The following is a 22,928-nucleotide window of genomic DNA, read 5'->3' on the forward strand; positions in this document are numbered from 1 at the left end:
CTGTATTGAAAGTTTCTAATTATGCTTTTTAAAAAAAAACTACTAAAAATAAAGGTTCAAGCTGCCAAATTTCTCTCCAGGGTCTACTTGCTGTCCTCCAGCTGTGCTCTGGGTACTGGCCACTTCCACTGTTTGTTAGGTCCAGCTTTTGCTTTTTTATTGATCTCTGGTGCTGCATGGGAAACTATCAGGGGGCAAGTCTGTGTTCTCCGTGGATGGGGCCCAGAACACGTGTGGGAGCCTGCCAGGGGAAGCTCCATGTTTATTCTTTACATGCCGGAAGGATGGGAAGGATGCAGCGGAAGCTTTTGCTTTGAGTGAGTGCTTTCAGCTGGAAGTTTCTGCTATGCTAAACAAGAGGTTGTGGGGCAAGATGCTGCCACCTTCACAAGCAACCCTTCTGGTACTAACCCCTCTGTAGCAGCAGCAGCCAGTGGTAGCTTTTAACAAACAAGTCATGTTTGTAACAGAACCCTCCAAATACCCAGGAACTGAGGCAGGAATTCTGTAGAAATTCATTTTATTCTTATTCAGACTATTTTCAAAAGAAGCAGTGGTGCGCTGTTTTTCTAAAAATATGCCTTTATAGATTTATATATGTGTATTATAAAATCCATACGTGTATTTACATAATTGCTACATACAAAATTACAGCACTGTGGTATGTACATATCTATAAGTACATTCTTTCCGCTCAGCCCTGCTGTGCTTTTCCCCATTGAGGACAGGAGGCTTAGTGAGTGGTGAGCAGCTGCAGGCTGGGCCCACAGAGCCTCTGAGCTGGGGCCTCAGCAGAGATTGGGTAGCAGCTGCAGAAGGAGCAGAAGCAGAGGCTGCAGGCCTCATCCCTTGTAGGCCTGGTGGGCAGTACCTGGAAGCTCCCAGCAGCCTCACCCCATCCACCCTGTGGCCTGTGGCACCCACGCTGCCTTCAGTGTGCGGGTAAGGTTAAACTAGTCCCCTTGGAGGCCATTTTGTGGCCTCAACTTGTTGGCTTGGGCCATTGTATTTGAGGTGGGAGGGAGCTGTGGAAGACAAATGCTCTCCCAGCCCTACCCCATGAGGGGAAGTCTGGAAGCTAGAGCCTATAGAGGGCCAGCGGGATGCTGCCGGGCCCAGACCTCATTAGGGTTAAGGACTGCCTGCACTGGAGGAAGCTGACGTGTGCTGGCGGCCAGAAGACAGGACCTTCCCTGCAATACAGTGTGGCCTCAACAGAGCTTGGGTAACCCAGTTCTTAAGCCCCACAGCCATAGGCTGGGGCTCCTGCTGTACAGGGACTCCAGCAGAGGGCATGCACATGGGTGAGGGGTTATGCCTCCCCTTACTCCAGGCAAGTAGCTGGGGCAGGAGTGGAGGCTCAGGCCTCCTGAGGCATGCACAGGAGGGCCTCAATCTCTGTCCCCATGTTCAGAATCCAAGGAGGCAGCAAAGCCTGTAGTGTGGGCTGTGATCAGCTGGGTCTGAGTAGCAGAGCCCATCAATGGACTGCATGGGAAGTGACTTGAGCCCTACTCACTAACAGGATCCTGGGGAAGCCCAGGCTGAGGCTTGGCTTAGGCAGTGGGGACAGGGTTCATTCCTGTCCCTTGGTAGGGAGCAGCTTTCAGAGGACAAGGCAGGTCCCCTACTTCTCAGTCTCCATTGCACTGACAAAGGGGAGTGGGTTCTCAAGACCCAACTGGCCCCAGGGCAGCCGGGCCGACAGTACAGCTGCCCAGCTCCAGTTGCCGGGAGACCCTTTTCAACTGCCTCTAGTCCCCCATTCTCAACAGCCTGACTTCTCCCCACTTAAATTTTCCTGAAGAAGGAGAAGAGCCGTTTGCCATCCATGGTGCTGGGTTCCTGCCCCCGTCCTACGCCGTGGCCCCTAGAGAAGGCAGCAGCAGGCCGGCCCTGTTCCTTCAGCTGCGTATCCATCAGCTGCCTGTCAATGACCCTGTGCATGTCATCCTGCAGAGAGGGAGAGGAATGTGGATTAGTAGCTGTCTTACCTGGCCCTGGGGTTGGACAGGGAGTGACATGTCAGGGCAGGTGAAGATGAGGGATGACATGAACAAGCACTGCAATTGGGGCTGGCGGACCAACCATGCCAGGACACATAGGTGCCATATAGCGCTATCTCAGCCAGTGTCTTCAGGCCTAAAGAGCAGAACAGCCCTCATACTAGCTCACGGGGCTGTGTGGATGCCTGTGATCTGGCTTGCTACCCCACCCTAAGTCAGCTCAGACCAACCTTAGCTTGTCAGGTCTCTAGTCCAATGACCTGGCCCAAGAGGCTACCTATGTCCAAATTTCCCCCTTCAAATTACTTTCAGGCTAAGTCACTAATACCCACACACCAGAGGCAGTGGCTCTATGTTTGGGACTGCCTTCACCCCTCTGGCCAGACTCTCACACAGCTAAACCTGTGTGCAATGTTGAGACTGTCTTATTCCAATTCAGTCCTACTTCTATTAGCTTCTTCATGGGGGTACGAACCTTACCCCTCTAATTAGCTGGTTACTCAGAACAAGTCCCCCGTCCTGTTTCATACGAGAGCAGCTTTGAGCAGCTTCTTCCTAGTCACTAGATTCTGGTTGCTGTGGAAGACACTCCCTGACAATGGGCTCTGCTACTAGCCCAGTCTGTAAAGAGCTCTGTGTGATCCACCACCAGAAAGCAAACACACCACACCTCCGACCTCCTTCAGCTTTTAGCTGTAAGCTCTGTGAAGTTCTGACAAAAAGACCCCAAGACAAACTCTTAGGGGCTCACTGGCTTGAATCTTAGCACACGACAGGTGAAGCCAGGTTGGGATGGGTGGGCTCCGTGCAGCAGGGAAAGGCTGGCTCTGAGCAGCCACTTAGGAGATGAGAGCACAAACCTGGGAAGCCTGGCCCCACTTGCATCCAGCTTGTCTGTCACCTCTGTTTCATTCAAGTTCTGATCTGTGGAAATAACCTGAATGTCTTTTCAGGTTTCAGAATGAAAGCAAAGGGCCTTCCTGGCCTCTGGCACCCCATTCTCACCCTCCATCACACTCAGCGTCCTCCCTGGCTCCTCCTCCTCTTCATCCTTTCCCTGCCAGCCGATTTTCCATTTGCCTCTCAGATTAAACCCTGTGTCATTTTTGCCAGCACAAAGCACATGGCTCCTACTTCTAAAGTCTCAGTGTGGAATCTTAGCACAGTAGTCTATACCTGGGACAAATCCAATAAAATATATCGTTCACTACCAGAGAGAAAAGTCAAGAGACCTTTAGGAAGAAGTCCTTCCAATGCTGTCATGTCTTCTCTGGCACAGTCACTGCAAACTGCATTTTTATACTTTAAGTAACCAAATTCATCAAGCAAATTCTATGAACACATCTCCTTAGAACTTTACACATGCGCGCGCACATGTGCACGGGCTGGTTATGATCCCATGACTGCTGCTATTCTTGTGGCAAAAATCCATCTATGATAAGTTGGCATCAGCCTGCCAGGACTGCCAAACTCATAGCAGTGATGGGAGAAGGGAGGCTGGGGCTCAATGGCATGTCACACTACACAGAGATGAGGCCGAGTTCCGGAACACAGAACACAGTGAGCCATGGGGAGGTGGCAGATGCAGAACAGAGATGGCAGAGGGGATGGATGAATGGACACAAGGTTCAATCTCACCTCAAAGGCAGGAGGGGTGTACAACTAAAGCTGTTGGTACAGGAACTGAGAAAGGCCACTAGATCAGAAACCAAAGGAGCCAGATAGTAAAAAGCCCTGAGGAAGCAAACTGTAGTTGGGAGAGAAGAGAGAACAGCTGTGGTAAGCCAGGGTTCTGGTAGGAGCCAGGGAGCCAGTGACCTGATGGTGTCGTCAGACTGTGGTTGCCAATCCCACAGAGCCACAGTGTAATGGTAACTGCTGTTCTGCCTGCCACTGTGGGGCTCACCTCAGCAAGTCACAGGTGAGTTTCCATCTGAAGAGAGACGTTAACCACTACACCCACATTCTGACAGCCTACCACAACCTCGTCCAAGAGTCAGAGCCCCGGGCAGCAGGGAGTCAGGAGACCCTGACAACGGTGGTCCCAGAGCTGGCCACACTGACTCACTTTCTCCAGGACCTGTGCCAGACAGTGCCCATGGAAAAGGGAAGCTGCAGCAACTGCCCGAGGACTGCTGAGCTGCGCCCAGCTCTGAGGTTTCATTCATTCACATGGGGCTTCCTGGCCCCAACCTTAGTTTAAAAGAAGCCAGGATGAGCAGCTGAGGGAGGCCCACTCTGTGTCTGGTGGTAGCATGTTCCCGACAGAGGCTGGCTGAGCTTTCTGTCTCGAGGCCACTATAAGGCATTCTTCCCTGGGGTGAAAATGGAAGCTCCTGGGACCTCTTGTCAAAACTCCCCTTACAGATTTTGGTTCAGAGATGCTTCATGCACTTCCCACTAGGCCTCAGCTCCTGCTTACCTGCCAAGCCTCAAGCTGCTGTGAGAGATTCAGCTTTTGCTGAATGGCATCCAACAGCTGGCTGTTGAGAGACATCATGTCCATCTTGCACTTGGCGAGTTCTAGCTCTACGGCGTTCTTCCTGCAAACAGATGAACCACAATGAGGATGGGGACCTTGTGCCAGGGGCTTCTGGTTCTTCACTGGGAGACCTGGCGTCTAAGGGTAAGGTAAGGGGCTGACCCTACACCACAGGGTCACTGTAACTATGCCCCTTGAAGGTCTGTAACATGCTCCCTAACCAACCTGTGGCAAGTGATGATCTCTCCTCTCTAGCAAGAGACAAAGTGGTCAAAAGAGAACAGCATTTCCATGAGAACAAGAGCCCAGACGTGATCAAGGGCCTCTCACAAAGGAGCTGTTTGCTGTCCCTTCTCGGCTATGCACACTGTGGGAGGTACTCCGTTGGACTAGCTACTCCCCCAATGGAATTACCCCTAAGATAAAGATGTTCAAAGGAATGGTGACCAAAGTTTAATAGCTCCAGTATCTAATACTTGGGGAACTGTTTCAAAATAAAAGAGACAATACAACATGAGCAGCAGTAAATCACAGACATGGGGTATTTACTGACAATTTACCATGATGGAACCAAGGAGGTAGAGGTCGGGCTTCGTGAAGCAAAAATGCCAGTGTGTCAACATACAAGACACACAAAAACACAGCGGATTATGTCTGGTGATGTCACTGATGCTAACTTTGCCCACATAGTTCAAGATTTTTAAATGTGCATGTTTTGGGCACTGTTTTGCTCACCTTTCCAACAATAAAGTTGCCCAATGCAAAACACGAACAAACAAAACCTACCACCACCACAACCACCAACAAAAGAAAACAAACCCGTTGGGGTGGGTACGAAAGGAGGAGCAGTTAACTGCGTTGCCTCTGCAAAAGCAGCACCCGCTGCCGCCTTGAAAGCCAGACCCATGGGGAGCTGCAGGACCCAGAGGCCACCAATCTGGCCTCAGAACAACACACTAACCGAGCAAAGCCGGAAGGAGTAGGTGAGTCTCATTTGTAAAGCGCTCAGACCATATTTCCTCCCTGCCTTGCCCTCTACCCTGCAATTAGTCACCTGCTCCACACCCCACCCTGACCCAAAGTGGTGCATTCACCCACCACTTTGCCTTACAGGCAGCTCTAGACAACTATGGGCTCATCCCAGCCCCGCCCACTGCGGCTGCAGGCAGCAGGGATTGGACCAAGTCTGTCCAATGGGCAATGGTTCAGAAGCCGCAGGTTGCTTCCGTCACGATCGCTGCCATTGGCTGGTGGAGAACAGCAGAAATCCTCAGGGCAGCAGTTGCCATGGACGCGATTTGCCTGACAGTTCCCAAACCACAGGCGCCCCCTAGCTGCTCTAGCCCTCAGGAGGTACCATGTGTTTGCCAGCAGGTGGCGCCACGAGCAGCCCGGAGCTAGGGGAATGTGCTGACTAATGCCGGGGCAGACCTGCAGTGCAAGAGGGGAAGGCGAGTTTTCAAAAGGAACCCAGACCAGAAGGCACGGGCCCACAAGTCGCTGATCAACACAGCAATCATATTCTTGAAAAAGTATTTCCAGTGCCCAGAATAATTCCTCATATAAATGAGTCACTGGGACTTTTTGTAAAGCAGATTGCTATTTTCAGATTAGCTTCTGCTATCCACATTGGTGATTCAGTGGTACAGTTTCTCACCTGTCACCTGTCAGGTTAACTTCTGTGAGTGCTTTTCAACTGTAAGGTGATAAAACTCATAGTGGTTTTCCTGGACCTCACCTATTGTGTGAGAGAGATAAGGAACCCCTTAAGGTCCCTGCAGCCCAGTTTAGTGAGGCCAGTCTCTCTTCCTTGAATACACATTAAATAACCAGGTAAGGAAGCAGTCCCATCCCAGCCACTCAGACTGAATTGTTTTGGGGAGGCCCTGGGTGACGATAATGCCTGCGGGCACTGAGAACCAGAGGTGTAATGGGAACCCATCCCGTGGGCACACAGGGACAGGTCTAAGAGCCTTACTGGGATATCTCACTTTCAGTTCCGAACATGAACCAGAAGTGATAGGCAACCCAATGTGAGATCTGATCAGAGAAGAAAACGGACAGAAGGGTAAAATGGGATGAAGATGATGATGAAAGACCAAAAGACAGACCGTGAGAAACTGCTCTTGTTTACAGCACAGCTATGGCAGAGACCAGATCTCCAGCTGTCAGGATGTCAGTTCCAGAGGATCAACAGGCCTGAAGGTGGAGCTAAGGGAGCACAGGAGAAAAGCAGGAGGTGGTGCAGGCCTTTAATGGGGAGAATTAAGTTTGAAGCCAGCCTAATACACAAAGCGAGTTCCAGGACAGCCAGCTACACAAACGACCCCTGATTCAGAAAACCAAAAAAAAAAAAAAAAAAAAAAAAAAAAAAAAAAATCAACCAACAAACTCAAACAAACAAAAAAACGAAACAAAATAAAACTCAAGCAAACGAAACAAAACAAAAATAAAACCCTTTACTTCCTCTGTAGACACTGAGACAGGCATCAGAGAGCAAACACACTTTTTCCCCCCAGTTTTTATCTCCTCAGTGAAGGGGACAGATGACTGAGGGCATCAGCTGGGTGTCATGGTGCAAACCTGCAAATCCCAGTACTTGAGGTTGAGACCAGGGAATAATTGAAAGTCAGAGGCTAGCTTGAGCCGCATAACAAACCAACCAACCTCTAGTAAAATGTGGACCATGTAAAAATGTCCTTTCGCCTCTCTGTATTTCCAAATTGTTGAATGCAAAGAAACGCATTTATTCACTTCATTTTTGAAAACAGTATTTGAAAAAATGACCTGGTTTATTAGAAATAAATGGAACAGTAGAAATTGTAAAATGCTGTAAACTCAAACCCAACTGCAAAAAGTGAAAGACAAAGATTTTGGTTCCTCACCAAACAAATGTGGTTAAGAGGGACAAGGAAGAGGGAATGTTCCAGGCTTTCAGAACGTTGTCAGTCAGGTGAATACATGAGCTTTGGAACCAGATTTTTTGTTTGTTTGTTCGTTTTGTTTTTTTGAGACAGGGTTTTTCTCTGTAGCCCTGGCTGTCCTGGAACTAGCTCTGTAGACCAGGCTGGCCTCGAACCCACAGAGATGGAGCCGGATTCTAAACAACTGAAATTACATTTATGGGATAACTTGTGTGCACTGTGGAGAAGAGGCTTAAGGACACTGACTTAATGTTATTAAGAACTTGTTTTCATAGAGGAGTATAGTTTATTAGCAAAGCACTTGCCTAGCATTGATGAGGCCTAATATCTACGAGTTTACTCCTTACCATGAAAAAAATACCACGAAAACAAAAAACCTCACCCAGCCAACTAGCCAACTATAATACTGTGCTGGTTAGGGAAGCAAACTGAAGTATCCATGGAGGAGGGGCAGAAACCAGTAGTCGTCATCACACTGGATTTGAACTGAGGTCACAGGTCAAAGACTGAACCTGAAAGATGGGTAGATGAGGGTTCTTATTATGTTTCTTTCTTTTGTGAATACTTAAGAATGCTCATAATAACCAGGCGGTGGTGCGCGCTTTTAATCCCAGCACTCAGGAGGCAGAGGTAGGCGGATCTCTGTGAGTTCAATGCCAGCCTGATCTAAAGAGCGAGTTCCAGGACTGGCTCCATACCTACTAAGAAACCCTGTCTCAAAAAAAAAAAAAAAAGTTCATAATAAATTAAAAAAAAAAAAACTAAAAATAATCAAAATGTGGTAGATGCACATAATGACACTGGAAAACTAAGCTGTAAGTGGGAAATATGCTAAGCCACGCACTGTAGCATCTGATGCTTTAAAGAGAAAACTAATTACACAACCAATATGCCAAGTATGCCAACACACCCATAGGAAAAGTGTCAAGTCACATAACCAACCTTCACTAGCAGAGTCTACCTGGGACCAAGAAAAGTGGGTAGCAGAGCAACTAAGCCTATCTTTGTGTTCTCCTGTATTAAGAGTGTTGTGGTGTGTGTGTGTGTGTGTATGTGTTTGAGACAAGGTTTTATTATGTAACCTAGGCTGGTCTTGAACTCACTCTGTAGTGCAGGGTGGCTTATACTGGAGATCCTTCTGTTTATACCTCCTGAGTTCTGGAACACAAATGTATGACACGATGGTGGGCTTATAATAGAATTTCCATCTATTATTAATTTATTTATTTAGACAGGGTTTCCTGTGTTATAGACAGCCCTGGCTGTCCTGAAACTCACTCTGTAGACCAGGCTGGCCTTGAACTCAGAGATCCGCCTGCTTCTGCCTCCCGAATCCTGGGATTAAAGGTGTGCGCCATCGCCGCCAGGCCACATACCTCAGTTTTATTAAGAAATCAAAGTAGAGGCTGGAGAGATGGTTCAGAGGACAAGCACCTGCCGCCCAAGCATAATGCCATAGGTCTGGATCCCAGCATTCGTGTAAAAAGCTGGATGTAGCCATGTGTGCCTGCATCTTCAGTGCTACAGGGGATGGCAACAGGGCTGCATAGTTATGCAGTCATCACAGTTAAAGTAAGAGTAAACAACCCATCTCCACTCACTTTGCAATAGCCTCATCCCGGTCCCTGATGGCCTTCTGAAGCTGCTCCTTTGGCTCCTTGTCCTCAGACGTCACTCTGAGTCGGTCCCTCTCTTCCTTCAGTGCCGTCATCTCCACACTCAGCAGTGTCACCTAGCAACAGATCAGAGGAAAAGGAATGCGGTAATGCTGCTGCTGCCGTCCTGGGGGCTTTCTCCACGAGCTCAGCAAGATGCTCGGCAGGTAAAGGCTCTTGCTGTGTAAGCCTGACAACCTGAACTTGAGTCCTAAAACCCAAATAAAAATGGAAGGAGAAAACTGACCCTACAAATTGTCCTCTGACCTCTACCACAATTTTGAGGGGCTGCAGAAATGGCTCAGCAGTTAAGAACTCTTTGTGCTCTTTCAGAAGACCCATGTGTCCAGTCCCACCAGTACCCTCCGTTCACAGCTGGCTGTAACTCCATCTTGAAGACTTCAGACATTCTCTTCTGACACACACATAATTAAGAATAAATGTTTGAAAATAATTTTTTAAAAAAGGACATCTGCAGGTCCCAGGGGCATGTGTCGGGAACAGGCTGGTAGTGTCCTTGCTGTTGCTGTTTCAATGCAGAGTCCTCCTCCCCCGAGCAACAATGCTTTGTGCCCGGTTCCAGCTCAGTGGCTAGGGTTTAGGGTGGAAGTTGAAGCTGACATGCAGCCATGGAGTCAGATCCCTGTGTCCTCGGCATACCACAGCACTGCTTTGACTGAGAGGCACTCCAGGTAGACAATGAAAGATCACACATGCATCAGAGCTCTGGAACACATTTTTTGGAGGCAGGGTCTCAAATGCTGGCACAGCTTGATGTTCCCATTTAGTTCCACACATCAAAGCCACATGGAATTTCAACACCTCTGATCTGTCACTTTGATCCTACTACCTTTTCTGTGGTCCATTCCTGAGTGAATGGCACTTGCTCAGTCCTCAAGACCAACCTGGGAGTCACCATTTGGCAATGAAGGGCTCCTCTCGTGTCTGCTTCAGCAACACATTCCGTCCTACCCCACAGCAGAGTGACCTCACTCAAATCCACCACTGTCACTGGAAACATGTCCTATCCGTCTGTAAACCCCAGGGCTTGGCTGCAAATAGTACTTAATCCTAAAACACTTGTGCACTCAACAGCTGACATTTGAGATAGACATTAATTCAAACCTTTACTATTTGGGGGACATTCCTGGTTGTATGCCTTGCTGAGAGACAGAGATGTCCTCCCAGTAGGAAAGCCAGATATGAGGAAAGCATCTACTTTTCCTTTGCAGTCTGGACATGTGACCTAGAGTTGCCCCACCCCCACCCCTGTAAATCTGGGAGGAGAAGGAAAGCAAAACTGCATGTGAGCAGGGACTATCTGCCAGATAGCAGACTGAGTCTGTTCTCTGCTTCCCATGACTACTCCTTCCTGTTTGGGACCTAAGTGATCCAATTGTTCTTGAAGTTGATCCTATAAGCTATCAGATTTAATTGCAATGCATTCATTTTCTACTTAAGTTACACAAAGCAAATGTCTGTTGTGTGTAGAGACTGCAATAAACGTGTTAAACAATGAAAATTGATAGGATCAGACATAAAAAGGGATGCCCAACCTCATTCTCTTGGTAAGTATTACACACCCACTGACATTTTTCCAAGGGAGGATTTATCCACACAGGTCTGCTCTTTCCCATCAAGTGACATCTGCCACCCTGACTCCAGGACTAGACTGAAGATCAAGCTCCCAGACAGAGCCAGCAGCTACTTTGCATGAATGCAGAAGACATTCAATGATGAGAGGACAGGAAATATGTTGCATATTTTTTTTTTGGTTTTTTGAGACAGGGTTTCTCTGTAGCTTTGGTGCCCGTCCCGGAACTAGCTCTTGTAGACCAGGCTGGCCTCGAACTCCTAGAGATCCGCCTGCCTCTGCCTCCCGAGTGCTGGGATTAAAGGCGTGCGCCACTACCGCCCGGCTTTATGTTGTATATTTTTAAAAAAATGTCAGGAAAAAAAAAGATTTTTATGTACGTGGTCTATGTGTTTTTGCCTGCTCATACATGTGTTAACCTGGCACATACCTGGTGCCCTCTGAGGCCAGGAGAGACTGCTGGACCCCTGGAACTTCAGTTACAGTTATAAGCTGCCATGTGGATGCTGGGAATCAAACTCTGGTCCTTTGGAAGAGCAGCCAGCATTCTTTTTTTTTTTTTTTTTTTGGTTTTACGAGACAGGGTTTCTCTGTGGTTTTGGAGCCTGTCCTGGAACTAGCTCTTGTAGACCAGGCTGGTCTCGAACTCACAGAGATCCGCCTGCCTCTGCCTCCCAAGTCAGCATTCTTAACTGCTGAGCCATTTCTCCTAGCCTCAAATTTGGCACTCTTAAGAGCCTGATAAGGAATGTAAGGGCCTGGGACTGGAGCTCTGCCCTGGTGCTAACAGTTTGGAATTTCTGCAAAGGCTCTGGTTTGCACATGCACTCGCTCTAAGGCAGAGGTGACTGGGGAGAGGTTTAGCCTTACCCTAGGGTACCAGCAGGTCTGGCAGCCTGATAGCCTGACCCAAGACCTAGGAAGAATGTGGCAAAGACAGACTTCTTCAGATCAAAGACATGTGGTGTAGCTTCAGGACAGCTGAATAAGGGGGACAGAAAAGTGAAACCCTATGCTGAGCATGATACTGGGTCAGACCAACCAACACCCAAAACGCACCAAATAAAACTCCAGAAAAGCTTTCCACTGCCCCAGCTGCCAGCTTCTTAGGAAGGGATACGGAAATCAGGAAAAACAAACAAACAAACAAACAAACAAACAAAGCCTACCTTCCTACCCCAACTAGTTGATGTCAGGCTCAAATGTGATGAAGGTGGGCTCCACTCTTCCCAGTCTTCTCTAAGGTTAGATCTGATGGTTGTCTTCAAAGTGGACCTGGCTTGTCTATACATGCATTTAGGCTAAACCCACCACCCACCTTCTCCTAATAAGACAGAGGGCCTCACAATTAAATAACATTAAAAAGCCTACCCTGAAGCCATGAAACCTACTCTTTCCTTCAACAATTAATTACCATTCTGTGCTAGAGACTTAGTCTAGTGGCCTGTGCTAGGACTCCAGGAGAAAAAGCTGAGTGGTAACTTGCACTGGTCATTATGGGGTCTGTGATCTGCTTGATTGGAAAACAAGATGGGAATGTAGTTAGCACAATAAGATGGAGCCAGTGGGTCTTCCGGGAAGATGAATAGAGTTCAAGGAAGGAATGAGCAGGGTGGAGGTCTAAGCAGGCAGGAGGGAGGATCTTCCAGACATTGGGGAGTGTGCACAGCTACTCTATCATTGCTCATGTTCTCTGGGTGGCAGAATGCAGAGGCACATGGTGGCCAGGGACTTGCTAATGTCTATGTCCTGATATGGAAGCTGTTCATGGCTCACAGGAGGTACCCTGCTTTCAAATCTCACTACAGGCAACTGCCACCCCGTGAGGGTGCCTGGGCACAGAAGCATACACAAATGGGCAAGTAATATGCAAAGCTAGCTGTGAAAGAAGGCAGGACTGAAATGGCAGTGGCCAGAAGGATGAAGACAGTATACCAAGTGGTGTATTGGCAAGTTTCTGTCAATTATCTGGGAAATGGGAACCTCAGTGGAGAAGATGCATTAATCAGATTGGCCTGTAGGCATGTCTATGGGACATTTTTCTTGATTAATGACTATTAATCAAGGGCCCAGTCCATTATGAGTGGTACCATTTGTGCAAGTAGTCCTGGGTTGTGTAAGAAATAAGGCCGAGTAAGCCAAGAAGAGAAAACCAGTAAGCAGCATCCCTCCATGACCTCTGCTTTAGCTCCTGTCTTGGCTTCCCTCAATGGCAGACTGTGGGTGAATCTGTAAGCCAAGTGAGCATTCTATTACAACAATAGAAAACCAACTAGAAGACCAAGTATTTATAGTAGCCTTGAGCACTTGCCTGATCTCATGCTCCCTTGAAAACCTTGCATAAAAAGATTCACAGAAAATGCTGTGCGGTTGTTCCTAATGCCTAGGTTACAAAGTGATCAGGGGCAGGGGGACCTCATGGATATCTGCTTTTAATTTGTTTTTAGGTTTATATAGTTTATGTGAATGAGTGTTTTGTCTATATGTATTTATATATACCATGTGTGTGCCAGTTGCCTGTGGATGTCAAGACAGTACTGGATCCCCTGGAACTGAGTTATGGATGACTGTGAACTACCACGTATGCTGGAAATTGAACCTGAGTCCTCTGTAAGAGCAACAAGTGCTCTTAACTGCTGAGCCATCTCTCCAGCTCCTGGGTGCTTGTCTTTTATAGTCTACAATTAATCCTGAAGACCCACTCCATCTGCTGGTGGCTGCTTTGTATTCACCAGTGCCAAGGAGGATGCTGGGGACAGAGGGCAGAGAGGTGGTGGGTGCTAAGCAAGTCTTTATGCTGGCTATGGATTTTACCTCAAACAGATATTAGTAGTTACTGCACTCTTTTAATTAAAATCTGATTAGTTTCTGAGGTGGCAGCATGCAGCACACCCACACTGACTTCTGTCCAGGTTCCAGGGGAATAAGAACACTCTCAAGAAGGAAAGCAATGGACTTAAGAGACTGGATCACTGAGTGGATGAGGCTTAACTTTGGCCTAGCTGTTCCTGAAATCTCAGACCCAGGTAACCTCATCTGCACCCTACTACCAAGGAGGACAGAGATAGTTCCAGCTGCCCTCCCAACACTGTTAGAGACCCTAGAAAGCAGGTGTTCCACACAAGTATCACATGTGCTCAGGGTCTAGCCTCAGTGCCTGGCATATAGTGGGCAGACTGTGAACCAACCCCCATGAGGAATATCAAGCCTTCAGTATTGGCTTCTATTTTTAGGACTAAGTCAGAATCCCAAATCCCTACCTTGGGTGTTAGTGTGACTCCCATGGGTGTCCACATTAGTAGATGCAGGTGTAGCTAAGGGGTTTCTTCTTTGAAGAAATTCTACAGTCCACATGGGGCATGAGTGGAGTCTAGGGAACTCTCTGTAAGGAAGCTCACAGGTACTGGCCTCAACCAGTTATCAAATAAACTTTTGTTTTGTTTTTTGAGACAGGGTTTCTCTGTGTAACAATCCTGGGTGTCCTGGAACTCACTGTGTAAAGCAGGCTGGCCTAAAACTCACAGAGGTCCACCTGCTTCTACCTCCCGAGTGCTGGGATTAAAGATGTGTGCCACCACACCTGGCTATCAACTGAACTTCTAAGAAAACTTAGTAGACATGACTCCTAAAGTTCCATACCAACCTATATTTAAGCTGGGCAACCTATATTTAAGCTGTACTTCTGAATGAAATAATAATGTCCTCCAGGAAATTTTTAGTTTTTAACTCTGATAAGAAAAAATTTTTAAAAATTTATCAAATCACTAATAAGCAAGCACTTAATTAAAATAAGTCAGGAGCACTGACATAAGCTTGGGAGGCTGAGGCAAGAGGATCTGTTGAGCCCAAGAGTTCAAGACTAATAAATGCAGCACAGCAAGACCACCATCTCCAGACCAACCAACGAACCAACCAATACAGTGTTAACCTAAGGAACATTTGCCCTCTTCTTTTAATTGAGACAGGGTGTCAAGGCTGGCCATGAACTATGTATTTGATGATGGCCTTGAATTCCTAGGTCCCCTGCCTTCACTTCTCACTTCCAAGCACTGTAATCACACGCAGGTGCCACCACACTGTGTGCCACCACCTCCAAAGAACTTAAACAATTTTTCCCCCTTTGGGGAGTGCTGGAGATTGAACCTAGGGCCTTGCACTTGTTGGTCAAGCACTCTACCACTGAGCTATACCCTTTCAGAGAACTTTCTCTTGTATTTTATTCCTTTAGTTGAGAAGTTCTGTCTTGAAGTCTGAACCAATTTCTGAGGATCTCAGCGTTTAGGCAGGAACATGTCCCATACCTGGCTAGGAGCAAGCTACAGCTGTGACCTTTACCCTTCCCCCTGTCCTCTCACACAGAGATTAGTGGTGGCTGTAGACGTATTTTTCTAAGATGATAGTAAAAGAGACAGGAGTTGATAATGAAGGTATCTTAAGTGTAATAAATTTTACCCAGGCCAGGAAAGGCAGGTAAGCGGGGCTGTGTATAGGTCAATCCTGCTTATGTCTGGTCCAGAGGAAGTGTGTCCTAGGACAGATCTCAAAAACTTCTCTCTGGGTGAAGCATCTCCTAAGTCCTTTAACATTTTTCAGATCAGAGTACTGATGTCCTTTAGTGTTCACAGAGAGATGGAATCATGATCAAACAAGAAAGGAACAGCAGGGGCAACAATAAGTTCCCAAGAGCTGAAAAAAAAAGGTCTCAAAGGTGATGAAGCTGATACCTGTAAAGATCAATTGTTCCTTGATTGACAACTCCTGGCCCGGGAGTTGCTGGGAAAAACATCAGAAAGTGGCCTGGGAGCTGTGGCTTTCAGTGGTCAGCACCAACCAGCCAGCCCGATTTCTACCTCTATGAACACACCACCTCAGGAAACACAACCAGTTATTTCTGTCCCTGCCAATCTCACTCGGGCAGAATGAGGACTGATTTTTCTCTCCTGAAGATATCCAGTTCCTCAACTTTGGGTCATAGCCCCATGAGAACATCATGGAGGAGAGCAGCATCTCACAAAAGTGGGAGTGGATAAGGGACCCATGTACATTCTCTTCACTGTGAAATGGGGGTGCTCACCTGACTGTGGAGTTGCTGCAGCTCTTCTAGGCTCTGCCTCAGTTTACCCCTCTCTCCCTCCATGAGCTCCCTCAGGGCTCTTGAGTCCTCACTGGTCTGCCTTATCTGTTCTTCCAATGAGTCATCGTCCATTCTCCGGGTGCCCTGACAGAAAGAGGGAAGCCAGTAGTAGGTAGGGAAGAGAGGGGAGAGTAATGCGGGCAGGCGCAGATCAGAAAAATGAAAAGGAGTGAAGGAAGGTGAGAGGATAAAACAGGGGGGCTAGGGAGAGATTTTTCTGCGTTTAATTTTACCCTAGAAAAGCTCATTTTTGTTTCAAGTTTTGGGAGAAGCAGCTGTACGTGCTATGAATGGCATATACCACTGACAACTTCCTTACCCCACAGTGACTTGGCCTCCTGCTACTATCTGGTCTACAAATCAACCCAGGCTGCTTGGACAGAAACATCTGTTCTTCAACTTACTGCCTCTAATAGAACAGCAGACATTAACTACTCTGGGACGGTGAACCAGGAGAGAAGTCAGGGAGAATCTACCATGAAGCAGGAGAGACTGCCGGGCCACTCCGGATGAAGAGGAAAGTCCTCTTCCCCACATGAGGCCTCCTCTGGGGTTCCCGAAGAGCCTGCTCAGTTCCTCAACCTCCAGTGCTGAGACTTTCTCTCTCTCTTTCTGTTTTTGGTTTTTTTTTTTTTTTTTTTTGAGACAGAGTTTTACTATGTATTTCTGGCTGCCTTAGAACTTACTACATAGACCAAGCTAGCCTTGAACTCAGAGATCTGCCGGCCTCTGCCCACTCATGAGCACCTTTCTCTCAGGACCAATTACAGAAGAGCAACTTGGGAGTTTTACCCAGATACTAATTTCTCTATTCAATGTCTCTAAGAAAAAAACCCTTCAACTCTAGGCCACTAGCGCCTTGTATATAACTATATGGAGAAAAGGACTATGCCATGGTACAGTTGTTCTCAACCTGTGGGTCTTGACCCTGTGGTAAACATCTATCTCCAAAAATATTCACATTAGGATTCATAACAGCAGCAAAATTACAGTTATGAAGTATCAAAGAAACTAATTTTATGGTTGGGAGTTAGCACAACATGAAGAGCTGCAGCAGTAGGAAGGTTGAGAACCGCTACCATGGCATTTGCAGTCCTACCTCCTGGTTACTGGTACTTAGTACTCCCAAACTAACGGCTCGGGATCCTGGCCGCACGTTATGAGGGAAGCTCCAGCTGAGCTTACCGCACCATCTACGATGAGTTCCCACTGCACACTGGCTGGATGCTGCAGCTGACCCTTACCGTGGGCTCCATGCCATCCACAGTGCTCTGTATCAGTCTCTTGAGATCACTGAGGGCAGTGCGCAGGCTGCCAGCAGGCACGTCCTTGGCGGAGGAGGTTTCTGAGGACTCATCCATGGAGGAATCTGTGGACACGGCTGAATCGGCACTGTCGTTTCCCCGAAGGTGTGAGCAGAGATAGCGGACCTGGCAGTAGGCTTCCCAGAGCTGCAGTCTCAGCTGTGTTACAAAGTTACTCTGTTACAGACCGGGTATTTAGTATTTAAAGCCAAAACACAGAGACCTGGAATCCTGTTTTTAGGACCAAGGGTTTTTTGTTGTTGCTATTGTTTTTTAAATAGTCTACCTTAAGAAATATTTTGGACCTAGTCCATCTTCTTAGACTTTTACTTCTTTCTGAGATTACCCTGTAGCCCTGGCTGGACTGGAACTTACTGTAGCGGCTCTGCCTCAGTCTTCCTAGTGCCCATGACCAGCTACTACCAATTCTTTTTTTTTTTTTTTTTTTTTTTTTGGTTTTTCGAGACAAGGTTTCTCTGTGGCTTTGGAGCCTGTCCTGGAACTAGCTCTGTAGACCAGGCTGGTCTCGAACTCACAGAGATCCGCCTGCCTCTGCCTGGGATTAAAGGCGTGTGCCACCATGCAAAGTATTTCTGTTACGTAATTAGCTTCACTGATTGGAATCAGGGCCTAGCGGGAAAGGAGTGACTATGGAAGGCATGAAGACACAAATGGCATCGAAGGGGTGGACTGCAAATGCTGGAGGACTCTATCACCTCCGAGGCCCAGGGGAGGGCCTGAGCGAGGACACTGGGCTCTAGCTGTTCTGCTCAAGGTTTCAGTGGCCGTTCAGTGAGTGGACCACTGCTCCAGCTGTGGCCGTTCAGTGAGTGGACCACTGCTCCAGCTGTGGCCGTTCAGTGAGTGGATTACTGCTCCAGCTGTGGCCATAGGAGCTCATGCAGGGACTGCGGCCTGTTGCCAAGCGGCAGTACAGTGTTGAAGAGGAGGGTGGAAGAGAACCCCGGGGTCCACTTCTCCTGCCAGAAAAGTGGCATCAGCACCTGCTCTCTCTCCTGCTCCAGCTCCTCGGCCTCCATGCTTTGCTCGATCTCTGACAGCAGGGACGTGCTGGTAGCAGCCGAGCTCTGCAGGCTCCTCTCCTCCGTGAGCTCTTCCACTTTCACCTGCAGCTGCCTGTAGGACAGCCGTACCTCCTGCAGCTCCAGCTGGCTTTGGTGCAGCTGTGGGGAAGAAATGCTAGGCAGCTTATCCAAATCACAGCAAGCAGTGCCCAGGACCTGACCCTGCTGCTAGACTTGCCAAATCACAGGAAAAGAGTTGGGAGGAATGTATCAAGTTGTGGGTGGGACAAAGTCAGCAAGACCCAACTCAGGGAAATTCTACAGAACAAACAACTCCATTCCGTCAATAATCTCAGCGAAAAAGTTACTAGAATAACCTAGTGATTCAGAAGACTCAAGAGGTGGGCGGTGGTGGGGCACGCCTTTAATCACAACACTGGGAAGGCAGAGGCAGGTGGCTCTCTCTGGGTTCGAGGCCAGCCTGGTCTACAAAGTGAGTTCCAGGACAGCCAAAACTATACAGAGAAACCCTGTCTTGAAAACTCAAAACAGAGAGACAAAGACTCAAGGGGCTGATGGCAGCACATGTGTGCAGTTTAAGCACTTGGGAGTGAAGGCAGGAGGATCTTGAATTTGGGCCAGATTGGTTAAAAAGAAAGTGTCTTAACAGTAGCAACAACAAAACCAAACAAAAATCTCAAGATATAAATAAAGCAACCAAGTGCAAACTATTTGTTTGTATCTTGCACGCCTTTAATCCCAGCACTCGGGAGGCAGAGGCAGGGGGCTCTCTCTGAGTTTGAGGCCAGCCTGGTCTACAAACCAAGTTCCAGGATAGCCAGGGCCACACAGAAGAAACCCTGTCTTGAAAAACAAAAACAATTATTATTATTGTGTGAGTGCATGTGTTATATATGATATGTGCGCAAGAATATGGACATGCACTTACCATGACACGCATGTGGAGGTCAGTGCTTTTAACTGAGTCATCTTGCCAGCCCTCCTTAGCAGTTTTAAAAAATGAAGTTAAACATAACTGTCCAATGATCCAGCAACTCCATTCTAAAGTGTACACTCCCAATGAGATGAGAGATTCAGTAAGAGACATGTCTCAAACAACAAAGTGGAGGGGCTGGAGAGATGACCCAGTGGTTAAGGGCACTAGTTGCTCCTTCAGTGGTCCTGCCATTGAGTTCCAACACTCACACGGTGGCTTACGGGGGATCTGAAGACCTCTGGCTCGAGGACACTGCGTGCATGTGGTACACAGACACACATGCAGGGTCTGGGTCAGCAGATGAAAGTTCATGGCATACATACAAGTCTGAGGGACTTGGATTTGATTCCCAGAACCCACAATGAGAGGAGAGAACCAAGTCCTGGAAATTGTCCTCTAACCTCTATGTGTTCCATGGCACATGGGTTCTCACACGCACAGTTATAATAATAAATAAGGTGGACAGTGATTAAGGAGGGCTCCCAATACTCAGGCATCCACATGTACACACATGCATATATATGCTTGTACACTCAAGTGTGCATGTTTATATGTGTGCATGCACACACATACACACAGAGATATCCCCCCAACCCTAGGTTAGTGTGGGTGAAGAGCTTCCTGGGATTTAAATTTATTCTTTTATAAAGTGGTCTTTTTTTTTTTAACATTCTTTTTTTTTTAAATTTTTTTTAATTAATTTATTTAATTATTAAAGATTTCTGCCTCTTCCCCGCCACCACCTCCCATTCCCTCCCCCTCCCCCAATCAAGTCTTCCTTCCTCCTCAGCCCAAAGAGCAAGCAGGTTTCTCTGTCCTGTGGGAGGTCCAAGGACCACCCACCTCCATCCAGGTCTATTAAGGTGAGCATCCAAACTACCTGGGCTCCCACAAAGCCATTACGTGCAATAGGATCAAGAACCCATTGCCATTGTTCTTCAGTTCTCAGTAGTCCTCATTGTCCATTATGTTCAGCGAGACCGGTTTTGTCCCATGCTTTTTCAGTCCCCGGCCAGCTGGCCTTGGTGAGTTCCCGATAGAACATCCCCATTGCCTCAGTGTGTGGGTGCACCCCTCGCGGTCCTGAGTTCCTTGCTCGTGCTCACTCTCCTTCTGCTCCTCCTTTGGATCATGAGACTTCAGTCCAGTGCTCCAATGTTGGTCTCTGTCTCTGTCTTCTTTCATCGCCTGATGAAGGTTAATATTCAGGGGGATGCTTATATGTTTTTCTTTGGGTTCACCTTCTTATTTAGCTTCTCTAGAATCATGAATTATAGTCTCAATGTCCTTTATTTATGGCTAGAAACCAAATATGAGTGAGTACATCCCATGTTCCTCTTTTTGGGTCTGGCTTACCTCACTCAGGATAGTGTTTTCAATTTCCGTCCATTTGTATGCAAAATTCAAGAAGTCATTGTTTTTTACTGCTGAGTAGTACTCTAATATGTATATATTCCATACTTTCTTCATCCATTCTTCCATTGAAGGACATCTAGGTTGTTTCCAGGTTCTGGCTATTACGAACAATGCTGCTATGAACATAGTTGAGCATATGCTTTTGTTGTATGTTTGGGCATCTCTTGGATATATTCCCAATAGTGGTATTGCTGGGTCGAGAGGTAGGTTGAACCCGACTTTCCTGAGAAACCGCCACACTGCTTTCCAAAGTGGTTGCACAAGTTTGCATTCCCACCAGCAATGGATGAGAGTGCCCCTTTCTCCACAACCTCTCCAGCAGAGGCTATCATTGGTGTTTTTGATTTTAGCCATTCTGACCGGTGTAAGATGGTATCTTAATGTTGTCTTGATTTGCATTTCCCTGATTGCTAAGGAAGTTGAGCACGATCTTAAGTGTCTTTTGGCCATTTGAACTTCTTCTGTTGAAAAGTCTCTGTTCAGCTCAGTGCCCCATTTTATAATTGGATTGATTAACCTTTTACGGTCTAATTTCTTGAGTTCTTTGTATATTTTGGATATCAGACCTTTGTCAGTTGCGGGGTTGGTGAAGATCTTCTCCCAGTCAGTTGGTTGCCTTTCTGTCTTAGTGACAGTGTCCTTTGCTTTACAGAAGCTTCTCAGTCTCAGGAGGTCCCATTTATTCAATGATGTCCTTAGTGTTTGTGCTGCTGGGGTTATACGTAGGAAGTGGTCTCCTGTGCCCATGTGTTGTAGAGTACTTCCCACTTTCTCTTCTATCAGGTTCAGTGTGTTTGGACTGATATTGAGGTCTTTAATCCATTTGGACTTGAGTTTTGTGCATGGTGATAGATATGGATCTATTTTCATTCTTCTACAGATTGACTTCCAGTTTTGCCAGCACAATTTGTTGAAGATGCTCTCTTTTTTCCATTGTATACTTTTAGCTCCTTTATCGAAAATCAGGTGTTCATAGGTTTGTGGGCTAAAGTCAGGGTCTTCTATTCTATTCCATTGGTCGACTTCTCTGTTTTTATGCCAGTACCAAGCCGTTTTCAGTACTATAGCTCTGTAATAGAGTTTGAAGTCAGGGATGGTAATGCCTCCAGGCGATCCTTTATTGTATAAGATTGTTTTGGCTATCCTGGGTTTTTTGTTTTTCCATATAAAGTTGATTATTGTCTTCTCCAGATCTGTGAAGAATTTTGATGGGATTTTGATGGGGATTGCGTTGAATCTATAGATTGCTTTTGGTAGAATTGCCATTTTTACTATGTTGATCCTCCCAATCCAAGAGCAAGGGAGGTCCTTCCATTTTCTGGTGTCCTCTTCAATTTCTTTCTTCAAAGACTTAAAGTTCTTGCCAAATAGATCTTTCACTTCCTTGGTCAGAGTTACCCCAAGGTATTTTATGCTATTTGTGGCTATCGTGAAAGGTGATGCTTCTCTGATTTCCCTCTCTGCTTCCTTATCCTTAGTGTATAGGAAGGCAACTGATTTTTTGGAGTTGATTTTGTATCCTGCCACATTACCAAAGGTGTTTATCAGCTGTAGGAGTTCTTTGGTAGAGTTTTTGGGGTCGCTTATGTATACTATCATATCATCTGCAAATAATGAAAGCTTAACTTCTTCCTTTCCAATATGGATCCCCTTGATCCCCTTATGTTGTCTTATTGCTATTGCTAGAACTTCAAGCACTATGTTGAAGAGGTATGGAGAGAGTGGACATCCTTGTCGTGTTCCTGATTTTAGTGGGATGGCTTTGAGTTTTTCTCCATTTAATTTAATATTAGCTGTCGGCTTGCTGTAAATAGCTTTTATTATATTTAGGTATGCCCCTTGTATCCCTAATCTCTCCAAGACCTTTATCATAAAGGAGTGTTGAATTTTGTCGAATGCTTTTTCAGCATCTAATGAAATGATCATATGGTTTTTTTCTTTCAGTTTATTTATATGGTTGATTACATTGATAGATTTGCGTATGTTGAACCAGCCCTGCATCTCTGGAATGAAGCCTACTTGATCATAATGGATAACTTTTCTAATGTGTTCTTGGATTCGGTTTGCCAGTATTTTATTGAGAATTTTTGCGTCGATGTTCATGAGTGAGATAGGCCTGTAATTCTCTTTCTTGGTTGGGTCTTTGTGTGGTTTTGGTATCAGGGTAACTGTAGCTTCGTAAAAGGAATTTGGCAATGACTCTTCTGTTTCTATATTGTGAAATACGTTAAGAAGTATAGGTATTAGCTCTTCTTGGAAGTTCTGGTAGAATTCTGCATTGAAACCATCTGGCCCTGGGCTTTTTTTGGAAGGGAGATTTTTGATAACTGTTTCTAATTCTTCGCGACTAACAGGTCTATTTAGATCGTTCACCTGGTCTTGGTTTAGGTT

The 22,928-nt window shown here is 46.7% G+C and overlaps 1 protein-coding gene across 3 annotated transcripts in view; it reads right to left on the reverse strand.

The window, feature by feature from the left end:
* Positions 1-509: 509 nt before the first annotated feature.
* Bicdl1 (BICD family like cargo adaptor 1) overlaps positions 510-22,928 on the reverse strand; it is a 95,301-nt gene continuing 72,882 nt past the window's right edge. Inside the window, exons 5-11 of one of the 3 annotated variants that reach the window (XR_009056809.1) lie at positions 18,104-18,283; positions 17,040-17,258; positions 15,736-15,879; positions 9,014-9,144; positions 4,429-4,549; positions 3,645-3,753; positions 1,818-1,953 (exon numbers count right to left, since the gene is read on the reverse strand). Coding sequence is in view for 2 of the 3 variants with exons in the window: in XM_057764085.1 (XP_057620068.1) it covers positions 1,792-1,953; positions 4,429-4,549; positions 9,014-9,144; positions 15,736-15,879; positions 17,040-17,258; positions 18,104-18,283 (957 nt within the window). In the remaining variant the exon portion in view is untranslated. Of the gene's footprint in view, positions 1,954-3,644; positions 3,754-4,428; positions 4,550-9,013; positions 9,145-15,735; positions 15,880-17,039; positions 17,259-18,103; positions 18,284-22,928 lie in introns of all 3 variants that reach the window. The other 2 variants (XM_057764085.1, XM_057764086.1) reach the window with 2 other exon arrangements.

Source organism: Chionomys nivalis, chromosome 3 (genome assembly GCF_950005125.1).
Source record: "Chionomys nivalis chromosome 3, mChiNiv1.1, whole genome shotgun sequence".
Classification (NCBI taxonomy): Eukaryota; Metazoa; Chordata; class Mammalia; order Rodentia; family Cricetidae; genus Chionomys; species Chionomys nivalis.